Below are 21,880 nucleotides of genomic sequence, written 5' to 3' on the forward strand. Positions count from 1 at the left end.
GATTTTAATACCACAAGCTGCAGCTGCCTATGTTCCCGCTAGACTAGTACCGAAGGACAGCTGGTGGGGTGGAGGAGCCCGGTCACATAAGAAACAGAGTCACACAAAGGCTGAGTAAGGAGGCCCTTTGTCTGGCTGTAGAGACGAGTCCACAGCAGACAGAGGGGACCCCATCACGCCCTGTGCTCTTTCTCCACGCGCAGTTTTGTGCTGTGCTTCCCTTTCAGGATGCTGGTTAACCTACATCCTCTCCCCTTCAACAACAACGACAAAATCAAAGGAGCGGTGAATTGAAAGGAAACATTGTGACAGTTTCCCGGGTCTGCCAGACCTTCTAAACCACGCGGGGGGCGGGGTGGGGGGCACTACCTGACACTGGGACAATCTGCAGTTGTTTTTTTTTAAACAAGCTGAACTCTTTGAGATCTGATTTTAGGGAGGCACTCGACAACCAGGAAGGAAGCTGGCTGCCAAAGCAGCCTTGCTGAAAGAGCGCAGCGAAGGAGGAAGTATTCAAAAGCTACCAAGATGAGTGTTTAAGAACACACTCAGTCCAATACTTTTTAAAAAGTCTTTATTTATCAACTACCTAGAACATCAGATTATCACAAATACCAATCTTCTTTGAAAAGCTATTTACACCAAAATTCATGACACAGTTATGTACAACCATTGTCCGTGGAATGTTCAACCTCGTTCTCCAGACACTGTTGCCTGGGAGGCTGGGCAGCAGGATGGAACCAGCACAGCACAGCACTGGACTGAGGTCAAGGGAGTGGCCTGGTCCTAGCATCTACATGTCTACACAACGGGGGTGCAAGGGAGTGAACCCACTACCTAGAAGACTCCTGCCGTCTCAAGAGTCTAAAGGAAAGTGTGTTTACATTGAAGGAAGACTGGCTGTTGGCTTTCCTTTTCTCTTCCATATCTCCTCTCTCTTCTCCTCCACTTCAGCTACACCTCATATACATGCTCTCCTAAAAGCAGTGAAAATAAATACTAGGGAAGTTGCCCTCACTGCATTCATGTGACAAGCTATTCAACACCAGTCGGCAGGGATGGATGAGATCCACCTACATCGACATGCATCAGTCTCAAAGACGGGGTTGTGGAAAAGCAAGCCGCAGAACGATATGTGTGGCAAGACAGCCCTGACGCAACATTTAAATAGATGCAAGTCGGCTACAAACCATTTAGGGAGCTACGTAATGAAAATATAGACCTCAAGGAAGCTCACCACGTTCAGAAAAATGCTCGCCTGTGGAGAAATGGGAGAAACGTGATCAAAGAGGAATGAAAGGGGGTTTGAACTGTGCCTGGATTTTTACCAAAAAAATAACTGATGCAAAAAAAAGCATGTGTCCTTCGCTGGTGCAGCCAACGCAGGAGCAAGCCTTCTCTGGGCATGTGCCATGTGGGAGGCGTGCCCATCCATTTCTCAGCCTCTAAGACAGAAACCATGTCAGACCCGCATCAAGACTCCCAGAGCTGTTCCAAGTCTGGGGTTTACACGCAGAGACAGAAAGCAAGCCTTGTTCATGCCTTAGCCCAGTGTATGCCTTTCCCTACACACAGACCTGGGTCTACCTGTGCTTGGGTGACAGCCACACTGCCGAGCTGCTCATTCTCCAGGGATTTACATTTTCTCTCCCAATGGAGCAGCCTCTTTCTAGCTCAAACACAATAGTCTTACTGGGTTCTCTATGTCCCATTTTGCCGGGGACTGAGGAGGTTCCAAGATTTGGGTTTTAAATGAGTTCTCTAGAGTGTTCCAGAAGACACTGATTACTGCTCATGGTTCCACTAAATCCCAAGAACAAGAAATAAGCCAGAAACACACAGCTGTGAGACACACGTCCTTTCTCCTGCAGCCCACAGCTCTTTAGCAGAACAAGTGCGATGAGAACAAGTGCCACGGAGAAGAAACAAATTCTAGTCCTCGAATCCCACGTTATCAAGTCAAGAAATGAGGCAGCTGTTCCTTCTCACAGTCCTGAAACAGCTGTCAGGATTCTTTACCCTGACCATGGGTCACTAGTGCACACCTTGAATCCCTCAAAATTTAACAAAGTCAATGTAGGTAAGCGTAAAGAGGAGGAAGGGGGAAGTGGCCCAAGCCAATAGGATTTTCTAGAAAATGCGACTCCAGTGTTAGAGCAGCTTCATGTTAAGAAAAAAAAAGAAAGAAAGAAAGAAAAGAATTCACAACAGCAATTGAAATCAAGTGTCTACTGGGAGAATTAGGCGGATACAACAGCCTGGACAGACCCCAGGGAGCCTCTCTGCAGTGCTGCCTGTGGGGAGAGACTTCAGTGGAGAGGCCACGCTTGAGGCCGTGCCACAGAGGCTTCTGGTACTATATTCATTCGCCACTTAGGATAATATACCCCAAAACACTTTGCATCTATAAGATGTATAAGTTACTGCCGTTCACGAAACGCACTCTGCTGTCCAAACGTCTTCATTCTGAGTAGCTAATGGAATCCCTGACTCCATCACAGTGGATTCAACAACACGCCCGTAAAAAGAATGAGGTAAACCGGTATCGTCAGGTTAAAAGAGTGCTGCATAAAAGTGTGCAGGACGGTCCCACGAGTTTCTTTTAAGTTGTTGTATATTCATAGAAAAGTGAACTGTGTTGGGAGAATGAGTCAAGGTCCTTGTGGATACCTCTGGGGAGATGGATTGGGGCGGGAAAAAGGAGAATGTGCTTTATTTTTTGCCCTTCTCTACTGTTTACATCTTCTGTAGTTAATATGTATTATTTTATCATTAACACTCCTTTCAGAAATAAAAAAAAAAAATGACATTCCAGTGCTTCATTGCTTTCCTAGCGGGGTAAGAACTGTGATCTGTCTAATGCATATAATGGATATGATTTTTTGAGTGGATTAAAAAATATAGGTTAGAATAAGAGTGGCATATATTTGAGAACTATCAAGTCTTTTGCTGAGCCTGAAAGTAATAACAGTTATTTTGTCATATGACAAAAACATTGGACGCCGTCATTACAGTCTAAACATCTGCACTTTTGCAAACAAGCAACAGGTAAGTGACCGGGCTTACTTAAGCAAGTGTGGATCTTAGTGGGTCTACAAAAAGAAGTATTTGGAAAAAGCCCAGTAACCTTAAGGCCACATCAAACCATTATTGGCATGAGGAAGCATATAATATACAAAATAAGCAAAAACAGCCCAGTGAGTGTGCAGTTATGCAATCTGTGAAATCCTGTCCTCATCTTTCCTAGCAGAGTTCACCAATTTGGAAAGCACTGGCCCCTCCTCTTTAGTGTTGTCATGGATAACTAACCGATAGCCAACAAAACAAACGGGATGAGAGGGAAATGTTGCAGAGTTTCAAAAAGATATCCTTAGTACTGGGTTTGTCAATTTGCCTTTTTTCTTTTTTTTTCTTCTTTAAGAAAAAGTTTTAGCAATAATTTCTATAGAATGAGAGACAAAAAGACAAACGAAAATATCTTAACCAGTCATTACTAGATTGTAGGTTCAACAAAAATGTAGCGCTCAAGGGTAGCCCTAATGCTCTTTGGCTCAAGAAAATAGCAATGGAATCTACAGCTGGCTTCCGGGGGCGCCCAAGAAGAGAGAGTAAACGGGAGGCAGCAGGAGGCAGGGCAGGGGGGCCCACCCTGGGCGGAGACCCAGACCACGCTGGGAGATGAGCGTGCCCAAGTGGGAGGTACTGTGGTTTGACTTCAGTCACACGTTCTGTTTCCTTCTGTCAGCAAGCATTGTCTACAAGAGCAACATCTCCTACATGTATGAATATGTTTCTTTTGTGGGCAAAGTAACGCCAAATTTAGATTTTACTTCCCTGAGAAATAGCACACTTAAGTGCTTTCATTATTCTAGTTAGTGGTCAATACTGAAACGCAAGTTTTTTCAGTCTTCAAGCAAGAAATAATCCATATCAAATGAAACATAGCCTTTAAGTAAATGTAAACACACCCTTTGGCAAATTTTCACAGTTATCATCAATGAGGGCAGTCTACAAGAAAAACCCTGAAGACCACCCTTCCTTTAGGGGTAAGCTCATCTGTCAATTGTATGGAGCTGAAGTTCTACGCATATTCTTGCTGAAATTCTCCTCTGTTGAGCTGAAGCCCCAATTTCCAAGTTTCTCAAAACAAAAAGAGCGGGCTCAATCAGCTGTCCTCGTCAAGCTCAGATATTTGCGGGGAAAGGAAACCACTCGTCTCGACGCTCTTCATTCTTGAATGGAAGAATGGCGGATCGACCTGTGATAGTCCTCCGGACTGCTGATGTGTTCAGGCACATCGTAGCCCCTTAGGAAATGGCCACTGTTTTGTTGAGCAAAATAATACAGTTGTCTGGCTAGTAGAGGTTCAACCTTTAATAAGAGATTTAAAAAAGACATTACTGAGATACTCTTTTGAACATCCTGCAGCTGGCTCCTCATTAAGTACCTCTCAGTATCTATAAGGACAGTAAAAGGCGGTCCCAACTTAGGTGCCGTGATACATGAAAACATCTCCTATTGGGAGCCTTCTGAAGAGCTAATTTTTTGTTAGTCCCTACATACACCAACCTAGAAACAATCTACTTAAGTCTGGGTTTCACTTGAAGTTAAAGATGATACTTTTAACTCAAACTGCCCCTTGAAATTTGCATTGAACTAAGACTGAAGCAAATCAGGTAAAACGACCAAATTAAAAGGAAATTTGAGGTAATATTAGGCCAATGAATTTATTTCTCCACAATGCAGTTTGACAGGGATGAGGGGCTCATCCTGAATGATGTACGATTCCTGGATGACCTAGATAATTTGCGTATTTCTAACCCAAGACAAAAGAAGAAGAAACAAGCAAAACTAAACAACAAAACTGCTATTGTGGGAAGAGAAGCTAATTGACCCCAAATTTATCTAGTTTGGTTATTAGTGTGGATCACATTAACCAAAAACACATTCGACTTTCAGGGCCGGCCCGGTGGCATAGTTGTTGAGTTCGCACACTCTGCTTTGGTGGCCCAGGGTTTGCAGGTTTGGGGCACGGGCGCACACACTACTCATCAAGCCACGCTGTGGTGGCATCCCACATACAAAATAGAGGAAGACTGGCACAGATGTTAGCTCAGCAACAATCTTTCTCAAGCAAAAAGAGGAAGATTGGCAACAGATGCTAACTCAAGGCCAATCTTCCTCACACACACACAAAAAAAACAACTTTGCCTGAATTTACAGCATCTAAGAAAACCGAATGCTCTCAGTCAATCGTGTTATTAAATTGAGCCTTTATGTTATCTGATACATATCAACTTAAGCTCAACTCATGTGAAGTACCTGAACTAAATTAAATCCAGAATAAAGAGGAGTAGGAACTCCTGGGTGTACATATGTCCATTGCCTTTTCCGCACCATCCAGCGCGAGGCCAGGGATCCTTGCCTGGGGCACACGTCCTTGCCTGACTTTGAGGAGAGCAAGCACATCCAAAAACCCCCGTAAAGCCAGACTGATGCAGGAGTCTATCATCAACTTCCTAAAAGCTGTTTATCAACGCCTAGTTTAGTCATTTAACAATCCCAGTTGTTAACAAGACATCAATTACTATATCAATAGTTATATCAACCACTGGGGAGAGTTCATGAGAAAACTCTAAAGTCTTTGGGACTATGTTTTTGTTTGTCAGTTGACGGGTTTTTTATTTTAATCAAGAGTGGGAGATTGTGTGTTCAAGATTAGATAGTGTTTTCTTTCAGTTTTCAATAAGAAACATTATTAGAGCTAAAATATGACCTGAATTTTGATATTATTGGATAGACTTTTTTAACCTGCTCAATATTTGGGCCCATTAATAACTCTTGAAGTTATACAGCAATGTAAAGTTTTCCGATTAAAAAATCTTACATATCCAAAGACTCTGTTTTCCGTGGCAAATTAACGCTAAACGCTATGTATACAAGTCTTTTTTCTTTCCTGTCCTATGAAAAAGACGTTGACTTGCCACAGCTGAAGCTATCTTAAACTCTGCTGGAGGACGGCGCACGTCTGATCTAGAGAATTCCTTGAAAGATTCAGCCTCCTCCAGTGACGCATGGCCCTCTGTTTCCAATAAGTAAATAATGTCTAAAAACCCAGAAATAAAAGAGGGTTTGGGAAACACTTGTGTACAAAATACACAAGTCCGTGGACAGCTTCTCATTTGGGAAAAGCTTCTCCATCCAGCGAAGATCAGCTAGACAGCATTTTATTTATTTTTTATTTATTTTTTTGAGGAAGATCCGCCCTGAGCTAACATCGGTGCCCATCTTCCTCTACTTTATACCTGGGACACCTATCACAGCATGGCTTTGCCAAGCATTGCCATGTCCGCACCCAGGATCCCAACCAGGGAACCCCGGGCCGTGGAGAAGCGGAACGTGGGAACTTAACCACTGCGCCACCGGGCCGGCCCTAAACAGCATTTTAAAAGCAATATTATACGTAGAGAATTTTAAAGGATGACTTTTAGCATCAATCCTTTAAAATCCCTGTAAAAGAGAAATATAACAGTTTCTTTGAAAAATAAAAAGAGGTGGGACAAATGGAGCCTGTGGCGGGGGCCACCTCCCCATTTGTGACCAGCGGAACTCCAGGGCTGGGAACAGCACGTGGGCCTCTGAGTGCACCCCCTGCCCTGCTCCCCAAACCGCTTCCTCCCTATTTTTCTGGGTCACGTGACATTTCCTTTCCGTCTGAGATTTGTCTCACTGGGACCCGCCCTGCACGCAGGACAGGCAGCTCCGTGGAGCGAGCGGGACGAGTACTCACGTGAGCAGTGATGAGCTTCCGCTGCCTCTGAGGGTCTGGGAACTCTTCCCCGAAGCACAGAGTTACTTGGAACCTTGGCAGGGGACGGCCATGGTGAGCAAACACTTGCAGCTCTGGAGAAATCCCACAAGAAAAAACCCTGCTCAGAAACCCTCCTTAGGGAGCACGCTGGCTGAAAGCAGGAGGCCAGTGCTCCCTGTCAGCAGGACGGCTGCACCAGGCCTGGGCGCTCCTGATGTCCCGATGTGCGGTTAACTCTCAGACCCAGACACAAATGGCACATACGTGTTCATACGTGTGCTTTTCCCAAGGGGGCTCCAATTTCACCTGATTCTTTAAGGGGAATATGACCCAGAGATTAAGAACTATGTTTTGTAGCATTGGACCCATGAGATGCAAAGGGTAGCAGAAAGGGGCAAAGGAAGGAGAAAAAGGAAAAGACATGTACCCATGTGGAGGCAAAAGAATAACTTATACCAAGGGGAAATTTCCATTTTAAAAAAATCAGAATTTTCTGCCTTGTCCTGGGATTATTTAAAAACTTCATCCACCTCCAAAGTGCTGAGCCCTCGTCATCCAGTGTCCATGCCACCTAGGACCTCTCTGTGGCTCAGGCACCCCAGAAAATGCTTGACATTGGCCTGGAGACTGAGAGCCAGTTCCGAGCAGCCGCGTCCCACTGGCACTGGGCCCAAACTGTGTAACTTGGAGCTGACTTCTCCTCCGTCTCCTGGGACAGATGCTGATTTGAGATGAGAGGGCGGAGATGAAGCCCTAGGGCCCCCACTTTTGCGGATGTGTATATCCCCAAAGCACCGCTCTCACCCCAGGATGCAAAAACAAGACGGGAGCACTGTTGGAAAGATACCTCTTCAGCCTCTGACGTTGACCCACGTTCCCTCACTCATATTCAAGACGACTCCCATGCCTCTAGCTGCTCCTATTCTTTCCACTCAAGTCAAATGTCATGTCCACAAAAGAAATGTGCTTACACAGTCGCTGCCACAACTTCTGCAGAACAGCATGCGGAGGCCTCTTTATCAGATATGCACCCTCAGGCTCTGCCTTCGGGGGCTGTCCCTAGGACTGCGCAAATCCTGAATGGGTAGATAGCAAAGATTTCCACTGTTCTCTTCAACCGAAGAAAAGTTTCTAGCTAACCCCCTGGACTATTTGACTTCCTGCTATTTTTTTCTTCCAGAATTCAAATCAAACCTAACCGACTTAGTCAGAATGTGTAGAGGCGTTCACACTGCTGAGGTCTGAGGCTACACCTACACATGAATCAGAGTGGCAAGTTGGCACAATTCTCTGAAGAAGTCATGCCTCAGATGCTGGGGACCACGAGAGCCTCTGTGGGAATCCTTCATGAGGCAGAAGTTCTTCTCCACAGCTGCAGTTTCAAGTTCACAGGTTCCTCCCTGAACCTCGAGATAAGAGGTTGCAGTGGGCGAAAAGCACAGCCCTCAGTTACAGATGAAGGAAAAAAAAACGAAAGAGCTCTTGCTCACAGATAAATATTAAATTCTAGGCAGGTAAATTTGCAGCCCAAGGACGCTCACAGTGGGCGCAACGCGCCCACCTGCTTCTTGCTTGTACCCACCTCTTGGGCACTGTGACTCCAAGTGTAGCCTACAGCCTAGTGTTCTCGGGAGTATCCCACCTTCCTAAACATGCGTGGCGACAGAAACCCAGAGCAGCAAGTGCCATTTCCCTGGGGCGCCTCAATCAAAGCCCTAGCCCTGTGGGACCTTCTGAATCCAAAGAGACCATGATCCACCACCGCTGAGAAGAGCCAAACCCAGTGGGCTCTTTCAGACCCCACTGCAGGAGGTGCAGGCAGGGGTGCCCTTCAGGGGCTCTTTGCCCTTCCCCGGGCCTGCACCATGCTCAGCACGCTGGAGCCCAGGACGGACAGACCATCACAGCGCAGGCTGAGGCAGTTCCCCAGCCAGAGCGAGGGTGGGGCGTCCAGACCCATGGGGCTTTCTCACTGTGCTGCTGCCTCGGGCAACCAGAGACTCAGTTGTCCCTCTTCTTCTTGTCACTCCTCGTGAGAAGGTTGGTCATCTACAGACATATTTATTTTGGGGCACCAAAAGAGAATCTGGATGAGCCGAAGCAAATTGGGCAACTTAAACCCCAAGGCAGAGCAAATGTCAACGGGGCAGAGCACACAGATGCTGCATGTTTTGTTTTTAAATGAACTGAATCAAGAAGCATGTTCAGGGAAAGGAGACGCACATGAAGAGCCAAAGACATAAGGTGTTTCTGCAGGGGGCACTTATAAAACAGTAGGTTACGGATAAAGGAGAGGGAGAATTAGCAGCTAGCTGGCAGGTAAAACAGCTTTCTCCCTTCAAAAGAGGCGTCCTCAACATAGACACCTAAACGAACGCTGGACAAAGCTCCAATGACAACATGCCAGTGGTTGCACCAAAGCCAGCCCAGGGTTAATTTAACTGTCATGAAATCAAAACCAGGAAGACAAAACTTACTGGTTCTGGAAAATATGATTAGAAACATGCCTATCATGGCCACAGCTCAAAGCCTTCTCATAACCCCCTGTGCAAAATCAGTGCAATGCACTCGATCCTTGGTCCCACCTGCTGCAGGCATCTGCACAAGGATGACACATCTCATAACCAAGAACGTTAACAACATACTTCTAACCTGTACAATTTTCTTAGGAACCTTAAAAGAGCCGAAACATCAGCAGATATGCTTGCTGAGATCATACTTTCAATAAAATAAAGCCTTGTTAGTAGGTGACTACTCGTTAAATACCAGAATTTCAAGACATCAGCGTGAACCGCAGTCCCCCTAAGCAACCTCTCCTCTTCACACGCTTCCACTAATGGAGAGGACCAGGCAGTAGAGGCAGAGGCGAGTGGTGAACCAAACGGGAAACTACTCTGGGATCGTGCCCAGTGGGCTCAGGAGTAAACAGAAGGAAGACCTCTGCCCGGGGTGGAGGTGACCTGCTGTTTTTGACCACTGTGGCCAGCACTTCATCACCACCTCCATTCGCTCTCTAAGGCTCACAGGTGTGGGTCACTCCATTCTAGCAGAAAATTATGTGCATTACCTGATAAAAACTGCGGTGTGTCAAAGAGCTTGCAGGTCTGGTCTCTCTCCAGTTTGTTGGGCCGGTCGCTGCACGGCGCCAGGGGCCCGTCCCAGTAGATCCTGCTCTGACATAGTCTTTTGGCATAAAGCCCATCAGGGGCCATCCAGAGGACCACGCCCCTTTCCAGGTGGCTCAGCAGTTTCTCGATGTTTTTCCTCTGGCCGTTGTCCTCCGGATAGGGGAAGAGGACCTGGTCCAGGTTACTGGCGTCATAGGTTTGCCCATGGGAGATTCGACAGCCTTCGGGGCTTGACGTGGTCAGCTCTTTCACCAGGATTTCCCGGTAGTACAAGGAGATGTGAAGCCGGCAGTCTGCAAACATAGAGTTTTCAGGGTTAGCACTAAGGGACGAAGGAGCATTGGCTACCCACCAGGACGCCAAACTACCAGAACAGAACAAAGTGTATCTGGTGGAACACTGGTGTCCTGAGATGCTCTAGAAGAAGTAACAAGTTCCCGGGTCAAGGAAGTCTGGGAAACCCTGCATGCCCTTATCTCCCTCCTGGAAATTCACAGACAGTGAGAGAGATGGGAGAAGTCCTGCAAAAAAGAAACCAACTTCATGTTTTCTACCTCAGCGTTTTCCAAATTGACGTGACCATGGATTTTTTTTTAGGGAGGGAGCATCTTTCTGCAAAATATGTTTGACTTGTATTAGAGAACACTGTTAACAACTTCCTATGTCATTTGTTTTTGGTGATGAAGATAGTAGTGATGACAACATTTACGTCTAAAATAACAAGTCATGGACCACTGAACAAAAATTCATCTTTAAGCGTGGCAACCCGTTTTCATTTTATAGAAAGTAATCACTAAGTTTAATTTCTACTAGCAAAAAAACATATAATGTTGTTTCAGAAAAAAAGCAAATATGTTCACATATCTGAACCTATCCTAAAATATCAATATGATGTCATTTAGGTAAAGAAAAAAAATTCTATACATGCATGAGCACACTGAAGTTTCAGGAAGGCTAGGCCCTAAGACCTCAACTGTGGTGATCTCTGGTTGGTGGGAATGTGATGTTTTTATTTTCCATTTCTGCTCCTCTGATTTTTAAATTAGTTTTCTACACTGCATATGTACTACCAGTATAATAAAGTTTATTAATGTGTAAAGAAAGGAATCAATGAGAAAAATGTTCTGAGAGTAAATTCTGTAGAAATCTCACTAGGCTGTGTGTTTGTTTGAAAATAACTCTAAAACTGTGCTTTCTAAAGCATTAAACAAGACAATTCATTTATGAAATTTTGCCGATTTCAGAACCCTCTTTAAAATATGACTCTTGACTGAATGGACCAGCTGGATTTGCAAAGCTGCCTGAGCTGAAATCCACATGGTTTCACAGACAGGCAGGAGCGCCCACTGGTACCTGCACAGTGTTCAAAAAGGAATGGGAACTGCAAGTCTCTAATAAACGCACTCCCGGTGGGTAAGTAATCTGCATTATGCATACTAGAAAAGAAACCCACAAAACCCTCTTATTCCTCAATGGCGGGTTCTGAGACTTAAACAACCCACATCACGTCTCAATTCTCCACTTCAATTTCTGCCGCTGTGAACACACTAGCTGAGAGGAGCTCAGACGGAGCACCCTGACAAGAGTGGGTGTTGGCCATTCGAGGTGACTTGCAGGGCAGGTTTCATTTCATTTAATGTCGTCAGAAAGCACGAGGTCTCAGTGATATAAATAGCTGTTTATTTCCTACTCTTCAGGCACCCACACAAGTCTGAGGTGCTGAAGAAAAGGGTTAGAAAGTTTCTAAAAACAAACACAAGCCTTTCTGCTCGGAAACTTCTCCTCCCGTCCATCACGCGAGAGCACCTAAGAAGAAAGACAGCGAGCCTCACTTGGAACTCAGACACCGACAACAACTAAGTGGGAAAACTCCAGCTGCCCCGGGAGAAAGACAGCTGCCCACAACCCTTGTCTCCCGGAAACCTCAGCTCATATTTTCTATCACTGACTTTTAAAGAGGCCAAGAGGCAAGATGAACATTCTGAAGCTTAAGCTACTCATGTTTAATATAAATACAAATCCCATTTCAAGACAATCCAAAACATCATCTAAAAAAATAAATATACACACACACACCACATATGCTTAGTAAACCCTGAAGTGCCTTCTTTAAGACTAGTGAGATCTCTGAGGGTACAGGGATCCTTTTAGAAATGGAACTTTAAAAATCAGATCTCATCCATACTCATTTGCAAGACATATCAAAGTTCAGAGGAAGACCACAATGCTTGTTACTTCTAGGCATAGCAATGTTATGAAGGGAAAGGAGTCAGAACTAAGGTCCCCACGAAGCTGATGAGGAAGACATATTTGTGGCTAAACCTGGAAGGATGACTGGCTTTTCAAAATGAGAAGCCTTGTGCTTTTTTTCTAAGAAATTAAACTGCACTTTGAGAATGCTGGCTGAAAAGGGGCCCTTGGTAGATGGAACTGGAGTGTTTGCATATTCTTGGAAATTCAGATAGATGCCACTGGAGAATTAAAATGACTCCCTGCAAACCAGCGTTTAGAACCGGCATCAGCGTCATAAGCTGGTTTCTCAGGGCTCACTCTTCTGGGCCGTGCTCCTCATTTACACAGGTTGGGAGCTGGATTTGCCCACACCCACTCCAGGCCCTTGCTGGAGAAAAGTGAGTGCCCACAGGTGGTGCTCACCTCCTGCCCCGTCAGATCCACCCAAAGGTGAGAGTGAAGATGCCGGGCGTAGGTGCCTCGAGACCAAACGCTGCACTCACCTGAGAGCGCCAAGGCTTCACCAGACCTTATGCTTGGCTCTATGGGGATTCCGGGGGCCTGGGACTCAGGCGGGGCACAAGCATAAAAGGTTCCTGTCACCTGGCAACCTGTATTTGCAAATAAAAATCAGATGATGTCTAAGTACTTAGTCCGACGCATAAGGAGGCTGCCTCTCTGTGGTGTGGCCACTCAGCCCCCCGGGATGCACCAACCATGGCAGAAGGGCCGCTGCCCGCCGCCTGCTGCCCCCCGGTGCTCCCAAGAGGCAAAGACAGCTAAAGGCCAATGGGAGACACCAAGGGGAAGGAGCAAGGAGCCTTTGCACGGCTTTGGAAGGAAGGAAACTCTGGAATCCTCCCTCTGTAAGTTCCTTTCATTCATTCATTCATTCATTCATTTTTTTTTTTTCGGTTAGTTAACACCTCCATCACCTCACATAATTACTGTTGTGTGTGTATGTGTGGGGGGAGAACATTTAAGATCTACTCTGTGAGCAACTTTCGGTACGACAGAGGAGTATTGTTAATCCCCGGAACTTATCATCTGCTAACGTGGAAGTTTGCACCCTTCGACCGACATCCCTTCATAACTGATAAACAGGGTGACTGAGGCTCAGAGAGGTGAAGGAATTTACCCTTGTTCACACAGCAAGTGCGCAGTAGAGCTCTGAGTTCAAGTCTAAGTGAGTTCTGGTGCCAGAGAGCCTAATTAAAACCTACAAATTATTCATACACGTTTATTCAGCTACTTCTGGGCTCAGCAGAGAACTGAACCGCGCGCCTCCTGGCAGCACAGTGGCTGTGTGGCGCACCAAACATTAGCAAAGGAAGAATATATAACAGAACCTAATTTTGCTGGCACTTCATTTAACGTCACCTATGCCTCAAGATATGTCTACCTATTCCATCTTTTTGCACAGTTCTAGGCACTGCCTCTTTACTAAGCTTATTAGTTCAATAGAGCCTGACACACTGGACACAGGTCTGGATGCCAGAACTCAGTTTAATGTTCGCTAATCCTCCACTACGATTTAGAAAACCAAATTTTGTTGCGCATCACTCTTGAAAGCTAATAAAACTGAATTCTGAGCTTCTGTCGTAAACACGCCATGTGATACAATTCTTAAGTAATGGTATACTTCTTCAATACCATAAACCAAGAGTGGCCTGACCATGACCAGAAAAAAGGGAACTGGCCAAATTGTGAAGGAGCCAATATTCCTAGAACATACAAAAGGATCTGTGCTTTGACCCATCTCAGGATTTCTACTTAAATAACCAACTGAAAAGTCCTAAAAGCTTGTTCTGCTGTATTGCGTACACCATGTGAAATTTTTCCTGCACTTAGCTAAGTAGTTGTTCTGCTGGGAGCTCTCATCTTGCTCTCTGGGGAACTCCCACAGGCATGGGACCACATCCACTCCAGAGAGCGGCTCTTTGGGACCCATCATCAGCACTAGGCACCATGCAGAGACTTTCTACCTTCTTTTCATAGTATTTACTCACTTTCTTCTTACTATCACCTTGAATCCTGGGAACAACTACATGGGCACAGCATTGTTGAAGAGAAATACGCCAGCTCAATAACCTCCTGGTGTCCCTATAGAGGGAGAGCCTGGGCACAGCTGGAGCATTCTCATTTTACAGAGGAGCACACAGAAACAGACCAGTGGGGTTACACGGCCCTCAGTCAACAGCAAAGGGACATCCAGGAGGGAAGACTGCCAAAATTTGCTACTTTTTACTCAAGACTAAAAATAAAGCTTAAGATTTTTCAGGAAGGATGAAAAACGTTAACGTATTAAACAGATAATTTAAAAAACATAGCCATTCAGTTTGAGATCTGACACCCTCTGTCTTAAGCGGAAGGCTGGGCTTTGGGGTCAGGCGGTCTGACACTGAACCCCAGCTCCTCACTCTCACTGGGTAAGTCTGGGCACATTACTTCCGTTCTGTGAGCTCTCCTCTATAAAATAGGGGGCAGTTTGTAGCTGCCTGGAGTCATCTCTGCAGTGTTTGAATAAGATGCCTTGTAAGGCAGTTCTGAGCACAGGTCCCAGCACACAGTAAGCCAGGCATCATCAGTAGACCTTGGCCTCCTTTCTCTGAGGACCTTACCATCCTTCAGGAGAGGGAAAACTCTCTCTCCCTCACTGCACAGGAGCTCTTTCCTCGCAGTTCTGAGGAGAAAGAGCTGTGTACTGCCCAGAACGACAGACCAGGAGAGACCGGGGCCCCTCGGTTTGCTCTGCGGGGTGGGTGGCAGCTGCAGGAGCCAGCCCCAGGGCACTCCTTACCATTTTCACAAGACGGGCCTTGCCAGTGGTGGCTTCGGGGTCCAAACGGCACAGGACATTGATACGAGATTTCTGGGTGTGGCTGATCAGGGACGTACTCCCTCCAGCTTCGGTCGTGGGGTGTCATCATGTAGTTATGAACCTGCTAAAGTAACGCGAGGAAGAGCTGAGACGCAGAGCAACCAGCTCAGCCAGGAACGGGGGTGGGGGGGTGGCTTTGGAAAGGGAGACAGAGTCTTTATATCCTCCCAAACTCCTCTGGCTGGCAGCCAAATCATTTTATCATGCAGAAAGACTTTGGAGTGCATCCCTCATCACACTAGGTGGAGCCGAGCCATGAGGAGTCCGAGTGCACAGTGGAGGCAGTGTTGGAGGGCCCCGAGTCACGGTGGAGCTGATCACAGGGTCAGACTGGGCCTTCTCCACCCACCAAAGTGAGCACAACAGAGCGATGCCCCTCGGGGAAGTCTGAGCAGGTCAGCTGCTCTGTGGTTTCACATGATAAAACCGCCACTTCCAAGATCTTCACCTCCCACAAAAGGTCTGTTTCCCAGCAGATTTCAGAATCAGGAGAAATGGATACTGACAGGCATGCCCCCGCCCCTCCGCCCCGCTTAGAACCAACACTGATATCGCAACTCCAGGTAAAAAGTGCGATGTCCATCCAATGACTGGGACTTTGGTTTTGTTGTTGGACTAATAGCAAAAACAAAGATGTGCTGTCTTTGTGCAGTTTTCCTGCTATGTGGAACTAGCTGGCTCAAGCGGCCTCACACAGACCCGCCTGCCCCTTGGAAAGCCCTGCGCCCTCTGCCGTACCTGAGCTGGGAGTGAGGGGTAAGGAGCTGTCATGCTGTAGGGGTGGCTCATGGCCATCTGTGGGTCCTCCAGCGCCAGCTGCTTTGCTCCTGTGTATTTGGGTGAAAGGGAAGCGGCACAGTGTGAAAAAAGGAGCTGACAGAGCCAAACGTCAAATATTAGAAAAATACCCGAGAGTTTAATTCTCAGAACGCATAACAGAGCATTGACAAATAAGGCATTTTTCAGCAATTCCCTTGGGCAATTATTTGTTCAGGCCACCAAACTGATTGCTACAAGGTTCGACTTATGTAGGATAGGTAGAGAAATCAATGAGATAAAGGGCCGCCCATCAGCAAGATGTTCCCAAAGTGAGGTCACCTGGATGGTTTGTTTAAAATGTAGGTTCCTGGGCTCCCCTCTGACACACTGGTCAGAATCTTGGAAAGTGGGAATCTGAATTTTAATAAGCACCCCAGCTGACCACAGTACACTCTAAAAGTTGACATGTATTACTATAAATAGTAACAATATATGGATGTATCTATGTTTCCATTCTACAAAATGGTTAATCATGAAAGACTGAGAGATAAGAACAACTTTAAACAAGCTCTCCATTCTTTGTTTAGAAATTTGGCCCATATCTTGATAGAACTATCTGGAAAGTACACAGATGTGCACACACACACAGGTGCACACACACACAGTTAGAGACCTGGAGTCCGAGAAGTTATCCTACACTAATACCACAAGAACTTCAATTTCTGACCCAGTGAACCTGGGCGAGGAGCCTGCTGAGCTTGGACCTGAGGCAGAAAGCAGGCAGACCACAAAAAACCAAAAATAGAAAAAGTGACCCTCAGAATGAAATGAAGGCCTTACAAATATCAGGCTGCCTATATTCTGTGACCCAGATCCAAGAAGTTCCACCTTTTTTGGCTCCTTCGGGAACAATCCTGTATACTTTGTAGGGGTCTGAGATGTCCAGCTGGCTCCTCTCCACCAGCTCCTCAAAGTCATTGCTCTTGTTCAAAGCGCATCGCAAACGTGTCTTCCAGGTAGGGGGGTCTGGCTTATCGATGCCCTCTCGGAACTTTCCTTTAAATAGTGCCCAAGCCTGGGGGGAAAGAGAGGAAAAAAGTTAAAATACAGACCTTTTAAAAAAGAATCTGGAAACTGCATTTCTAAAGGAAAGAACGGTGCTTAGGTGCTGCACATTTACACTGTTGCTCAAGACGTGGGACAGACAGACACCAGGTCCTCTAGGGAAAATAGTTTTCACCTTGGACTCTCTCATCGCTGACTTGAAGGTAAGTGGTTTGAACACTCTCTTGGTATATCTAAAAGGTAGGTGGGATATGGAGGAGCCCTGGAAAGGCCCCCCAACCAGCGTCTGAAGCAAGTTTCACTGGAACTGGGGACAGAGCTGTGGGTGAGCTGCTACCCCTCGAGCACATGTGGACAGTCAGAGGATCTAAGGCCTCCCGGGAGCAGAGTCCCAGAGGAAGTCCCCGGCCCTGCTCTGCCCGCAGGTGGTGGGGCGGGGCCCTGACATACAGTTCACTGGGTGCACTGCTCTGGGGGAAAACGATCACGAGAAGGACACACACACACAGAGGGTAGGAGAGAGAGGTGGAAGAAGAGGAGAGAAACCCAAAGGGGATAAGGAGGGGAGAGGGGAAAAGAGAGAGAGACACAGAAACACAGCAAGATGGGAAGGTCCAGAAAGAGAGAGAGAGAAAATTTTCCACAGAGACTTGGAAAGAGGGAGTCAGACAGACAGAGAGAGAAGGAGAAGCAGATGGAAGGACTAAGCTAGAACGAGAGAGAGCACGCGCCAGAGAGAGACTGAACCAAAGGAAAAACGTGCAGAGAGACCCGAGGGGAAACAGAAAGACAGACGAGTGAGAGAGACAGAAAAACAGACTCGAGCACAGCACCGCTGTTCAGAGAGAGACAGAGAGACATTCGTTGATCAAAGGAGGCAAGGAGGGACCCACAGGTACAGAAAGAGGTTCGGATGGGAACAGAAATGCAACCACAACCCTCAAGCCAGCGTCCTTGGACGCCGCTCTCGGTCGAGCGAGCCCCCAGGCATTTCCCTGCCGCTGGAGTCGTCTGACTCCCTGGGTACTGCTCACGCCACACACTCAGGACTGGAACCCGGTCCCCCCGTCTGTGGAATCACCAGAGAAGTTGAAACCTCGGTCCTTCTCCCGTGGCTTGGGCCGATCGCCACCTGATGCTCCCGGTCCGCCCGCCCTGCGGGGCGCACCCGGTCGCCTGCGCCCTGTGCGGTCGGGCCCCTTCCCCCTGAGAACCGCCCGGCGCGCCGGCGCGGACCGGGCTCTCCGGGGCCCTCCCCCATCCCGACCGTGGGCTGCCCGCGGGATTGTAACCTTGAAGAGGGCGGCGTCCTCCTCGCGGTTGTAGTCCTGTTTGCCCGCGTGCTTCCAGGGGATGCGGAAGATGCTCTTCTCCTCGTTCTCCCACACCAGCCCTGGGTACTTGCCACTGTCGATCTGGTCGATCAGCCACTGGCGGAGTTTCCCGTTGCCGCAGCTCACCGAGCTCATGCCGAACTCTCCGCCTCGGCCGCCGCCGCCCTCCAGGTTCATGCCCAGCGCGCCGACCGTCGCCCTCACGCGCTCAGGATCCGCCTCTGGCACCCTCTCTGAGCTGCAGGGAGGGGAGGGCCGCCTTTCAGCCTGCGCGGCACAGCGCTTGGGGCGCCCCATCTCAACACCCTCTGGCAATGACCACGAGGTCCCGGAGTTTCTGAGGCAGCGAGGCGCGCTACAGAGTCGGCGTGGCCCCAGGCCCCTGAGAGACAGCATGCTCAGCCGGCCCGGGTTCGTCCCCTTGGCTCGCAGAGTCCTGCCACCTCCCGAGCGCGCCCGTGGTGGAGTCCATCCTTCTACCCCACCTTCAGGACTCTCCATTCTTGTTACGCACCCCGCAGCCCAAGGGCTGTCCAGACACAACTCTCGCCTTTACGCACGCTCCCAAATGCAGCCGCCACCACTCTTGGCACTCCGTTTGCATACTCACTCGTAGTTCCCGCTCCTCTTTGCCCATTCCCAAGCCGATGCCAGTCCCTTTCCCCTGTCACTGTCAGTTTCCACTCTAGCCCACTCCCCAATTCACACTCCCTTGGTGGCCTCCATGCGCCAAGCATCTCGCACGCGGGTTCGCCTGCGGTCGGGGCGTTCCAGGCGTGCAGCCCTCAGCAACTCCTCCCCTGGCCTTCTAGAACCTCCCGCACCCGCACTCTGTTCCAAGAATATCCCTGAGCCCTCGCCAGAGAGCAAGGACTAAGTGGGCCTTGGGAGCAACAAGCGGTAGACACCAGGTCTTAGGTGAAGAGCGCAGCCGAGTAGCGGGAGATTCCCGGACGCCGAGCGTCAGCCGGAACCTGGAGGCCCGCGAGCAAGAGCGGAGGCGGGGAGGGTGCAGGGGAGAGCGAGAGATCGCAGAGCGCAGGGCCCCGAGTGGCCCATATTTGGAGCTCCTCCTCCTCCACCACCAGTCGGGGAGCAACGCGCCCGGAGGCCGCGGTGAGTCTGGGCCCCTTAAGAATGAGCAGCAAGAGAAGGAGTCTCGGATTGGAGCCTCGGGAGTAAGGGGCTGACCCCTAGGGAAAGCCTGTCACCCCGTGTGGGTCCCTTAGACGGCCCCGCCTCAGTCATTCCTGGGGCTCCGACAGTCTCGTTACCCCATCCCGCGCGTTGCCCTCCCCGGGCCCGGGCTGGGCCGACTACAGAGTGGTGGGGCCGCGGAGAGCGGGGAGAGCCAGCAACCTGGGCGGCCCTCCACCGAGCCCCCACAAAGGCTCCGAACCCAGAGCAGAAGCGGGGGAGTCGGAGCTCCCTCAAGGGGCGTGCTCCCTCCCGGCTCCGAAGCTGAGGTCCGCTGTGCTGCCCTGGAGATGGACCTCGGCACCTCTGGTCTCGCGCGCCCGGTTCTCTGTTGTGCCAGCCTCTTATCTCTGCTGCTACCCGACCCCAGGCCTTACCTCGCCCCCGACTCGGAGCTGAGGGCAGCGGTGGGTCCCAAGTTGAAGTGGTGAAACTAAGACTCCGAGGTGGGAAAGAGGAACTTTATAGAGCTTAAAAGCCGCGCTGGGGGCGGAGCCTGGGGCGGGCGGGGCCGGCTTCGCCCGCGGGGTTGGGGGGCGGTGCGCCGCGAGAGGAGAGCGAGGGCCCGGCGAGTCCCCGCGCCCGGCCCAGAGGAGCGGGGTCCCCAGGGCTTGCCGCCGCGGGCTGGGGGCCTCGGCGCCGTCGGCGACCCGCGTGGCGCCGCGCGGAGCGAGTGCACCTCGAGTGGGGCACGCGCGGCCTCGGGGACCCTCACTCTGGGCGGTTTCCTGTGAAGGACAAGGCGCGAAATGGGGACCTCGCCTCGGCGCCAGGACCTGCGCGATGCCGGTCGACAACTACTAACAGCTAAAGACAGCGACGTGGTTAGGGCGGGAAGTGGGGGGCGTGTAGGAGCGGGAATCCGGGGCGAAGGAGACTTCGCTTGCAGAGCGCGTTTCCAAAGACGGAGGAACTGTCCACATCGAGGGACTGTGGGTGGGTGGGTGGGTGGCTAGGTGGGGGCAGGCTCCGAACGGCCGCTGTCACCGAGAACGCTGCCCCTCCGCGGTGTTTATAGAACATCTTGCTCATTAAAAAGAAAAAAGGAAACGGCCCAGATCTCTTGAGCTATCAACTGTGGTTCAAATACCGTCCACGTGTTCGAAATGCTTACACGCTCTTGCATCTATTACACTGGTGAATTGCGGTGACTCAGATGGACAATGCATGGCCCCTGAAGTTTCAGTTATGACAACGTGCAAGCGTTGGCGGAGGGATCCCAAAGTTCCCAGGGCCGAATTGCTTCTGGACTTCAGGTCACCGTAAATGACATCGTTTTAACCTCAACCTGGTAGGAAGAAATTTACTAGTGGGGTATAAATGTCCGGAAATAGGAATAACATTTAAGCGGACCTTCAATTTTACTTAATTTTCCAAGATGTCCTTAATATCAAAATTTACCCCCTGGCGCAAGGCTCCTGCACTCTCCCCAGAGCGTCTTGGATGTTGAGAGCATGTTTATGTCCTTAGCAACTGCAGGTAAACGCCAGATCAGCGGTTTCTATATGATTTTAGACCACCACCACCCCAGGTCAATTCGCAACTTTTGAAAAACTTTTGATTTCACTTATTTCTCAGTTTTTCTTTTAATCTTATATATTGGGTCAATGTCTCCTACCCAAAGAAACAAATAAGGTTAGGCTGGAGCCAAACAGGCAGTGGGACACAGACTGGGTCTGCTTTTCCTAACACTGGCAGACTTTCTCAGAAATTAACAGGATGCCGTATTTTTATTCACCCAAGTAAGTTTTCCATTATCAGAGTCTATGTAATAAACAACGGGGTTTTGTTCAGAGAAAATTCTGGTCACACCCTGTTTTTCTTCCTTTCTTCTCCTTTCACAGATTCATTCATTCCACAAACATTTTTTGAGCATCCACTGCTTATCTGGAACAGTTCTAGGCACTTGGGGTACTCAGTCAAGGAAGCAGAGATTGCACCTTTATGTTGCATTACTTTTTAATGAGAGAATTACTTGTCTCCAGTGTGTTCACAAACAACAGACAGAGAGAGATTGCTAAAAACAAAAATGGCAAACGAGAGCTTTTGGCACTTTCGTACACGTGTCCTCTGCACCGGCTTTAGTTAGTTTCAACATTTTCCTCAGTCATCTACTTTTAGAAGTTCAAAACAACACTCATTGTATGAAACTTTCTGAGACTTCACAGCATTTACCTTGTTTTAAAATGTGATTGCTAATCTTCAACGCCATCTTCTGGTTTATTCATTGTCATTTTGATCTACTGGAAGTGATTTTTTTTTTAATGATGAGATGAATACAAAGAATAATATATTTTAATCACTAAAACTCTTGATGTCCTCATTACCCCTGGGGAAGGAGAGGGGGTGAGCAGTCCGCGTGCCAGTTGCTCACCAAAGGCATCTTAGTCATAGTTGAAAGGAAAAGGACAGAAGTTTTAAAGTTGACCTTCCCCCCACACACTTGAGAAAATCCAAGCGTTCCTCGGTAAAA

General features: G+C 48.5%; 1 protein-coding gene and 1 long non-coding RNA gene across 7 annotated transcripts in view; one reads left to right on the top strand and one right to left on the bottom strand.

Moving 5' to 3' along the window:
* Positions 1-557: 557 nt before the first annotated feature.
* On the bottom strand, positions 558-19,898 carry IRF4 (interferon regulatory factor 4). Of its 6 annotated transcripts, none has more exons than XM_044773371.2 (9): positions 19,785-19,898; positions 18,169-18,448; positions 16,700-16,886; positions 15,791-15,879; positions 14,972-15,113; positions 12,675-12,782; positions 9,879-10,232; positions 6,791-6,903; positions 558-4,371 (listed from the first exon to the last, which is right to left on the bottom strand). In XM_044773371.2, exons 2-9 carry the CDS (start codon positions 18,385-18,387, stop codon positions 4,228-4,230), a joined length of 1,356 nt encoding a protein of 451 aa, XP_044629306.1. In that variant the 5' UTR covers positions 18,388-18,448; positions 19,785-19,898; the 3' UTR covers positions 558-4,227. The 6 variants fall into 6 exon arrangements, with proteins under 6 accessions (XP_044629306.1, XP_044629304.1, XP_044629305.1 ...); XM_044773369.2 differs by having other exon boundaries at positions 14,972-15,116; XM_044773370.2 differs by lacking the exon at positions 19,785-19,898 and adding an exon at positions 18,821-19,175 and having other exon boundaries at positions 14,972-15,116.
* LOC123287044 (uncharacterized) overlaps positions 19,093-21,880 on the top strand; it is a 28,452-nt gene continuing 25,664 nt past the window's right edge. Inside the window, exon 1 of the long non-coding RNA XR_011505275.1 lies at positions 19,093-19,326. This is a non-coding gene — a long non-coding RNA (uncharacterized lncRNA). The remainder of the gene's footprint in view (positions 19,327-21,880) is intronic.

This window comes from Equus asinus, chromosome 8 (assembly GCF_041296235.1).
Source record: "Equus asinus isolate D_3611 breed Donkey chromosome 8, EquAss-T2T_v2, whole genome shotgun sequence".
NCBI classification, from domain to species: domain Eukaryota; kingdom Metazoa; phylum Chordata; class Mammalia; order Perissodactyla; family Equidae; genus Equus; species Equus asinus.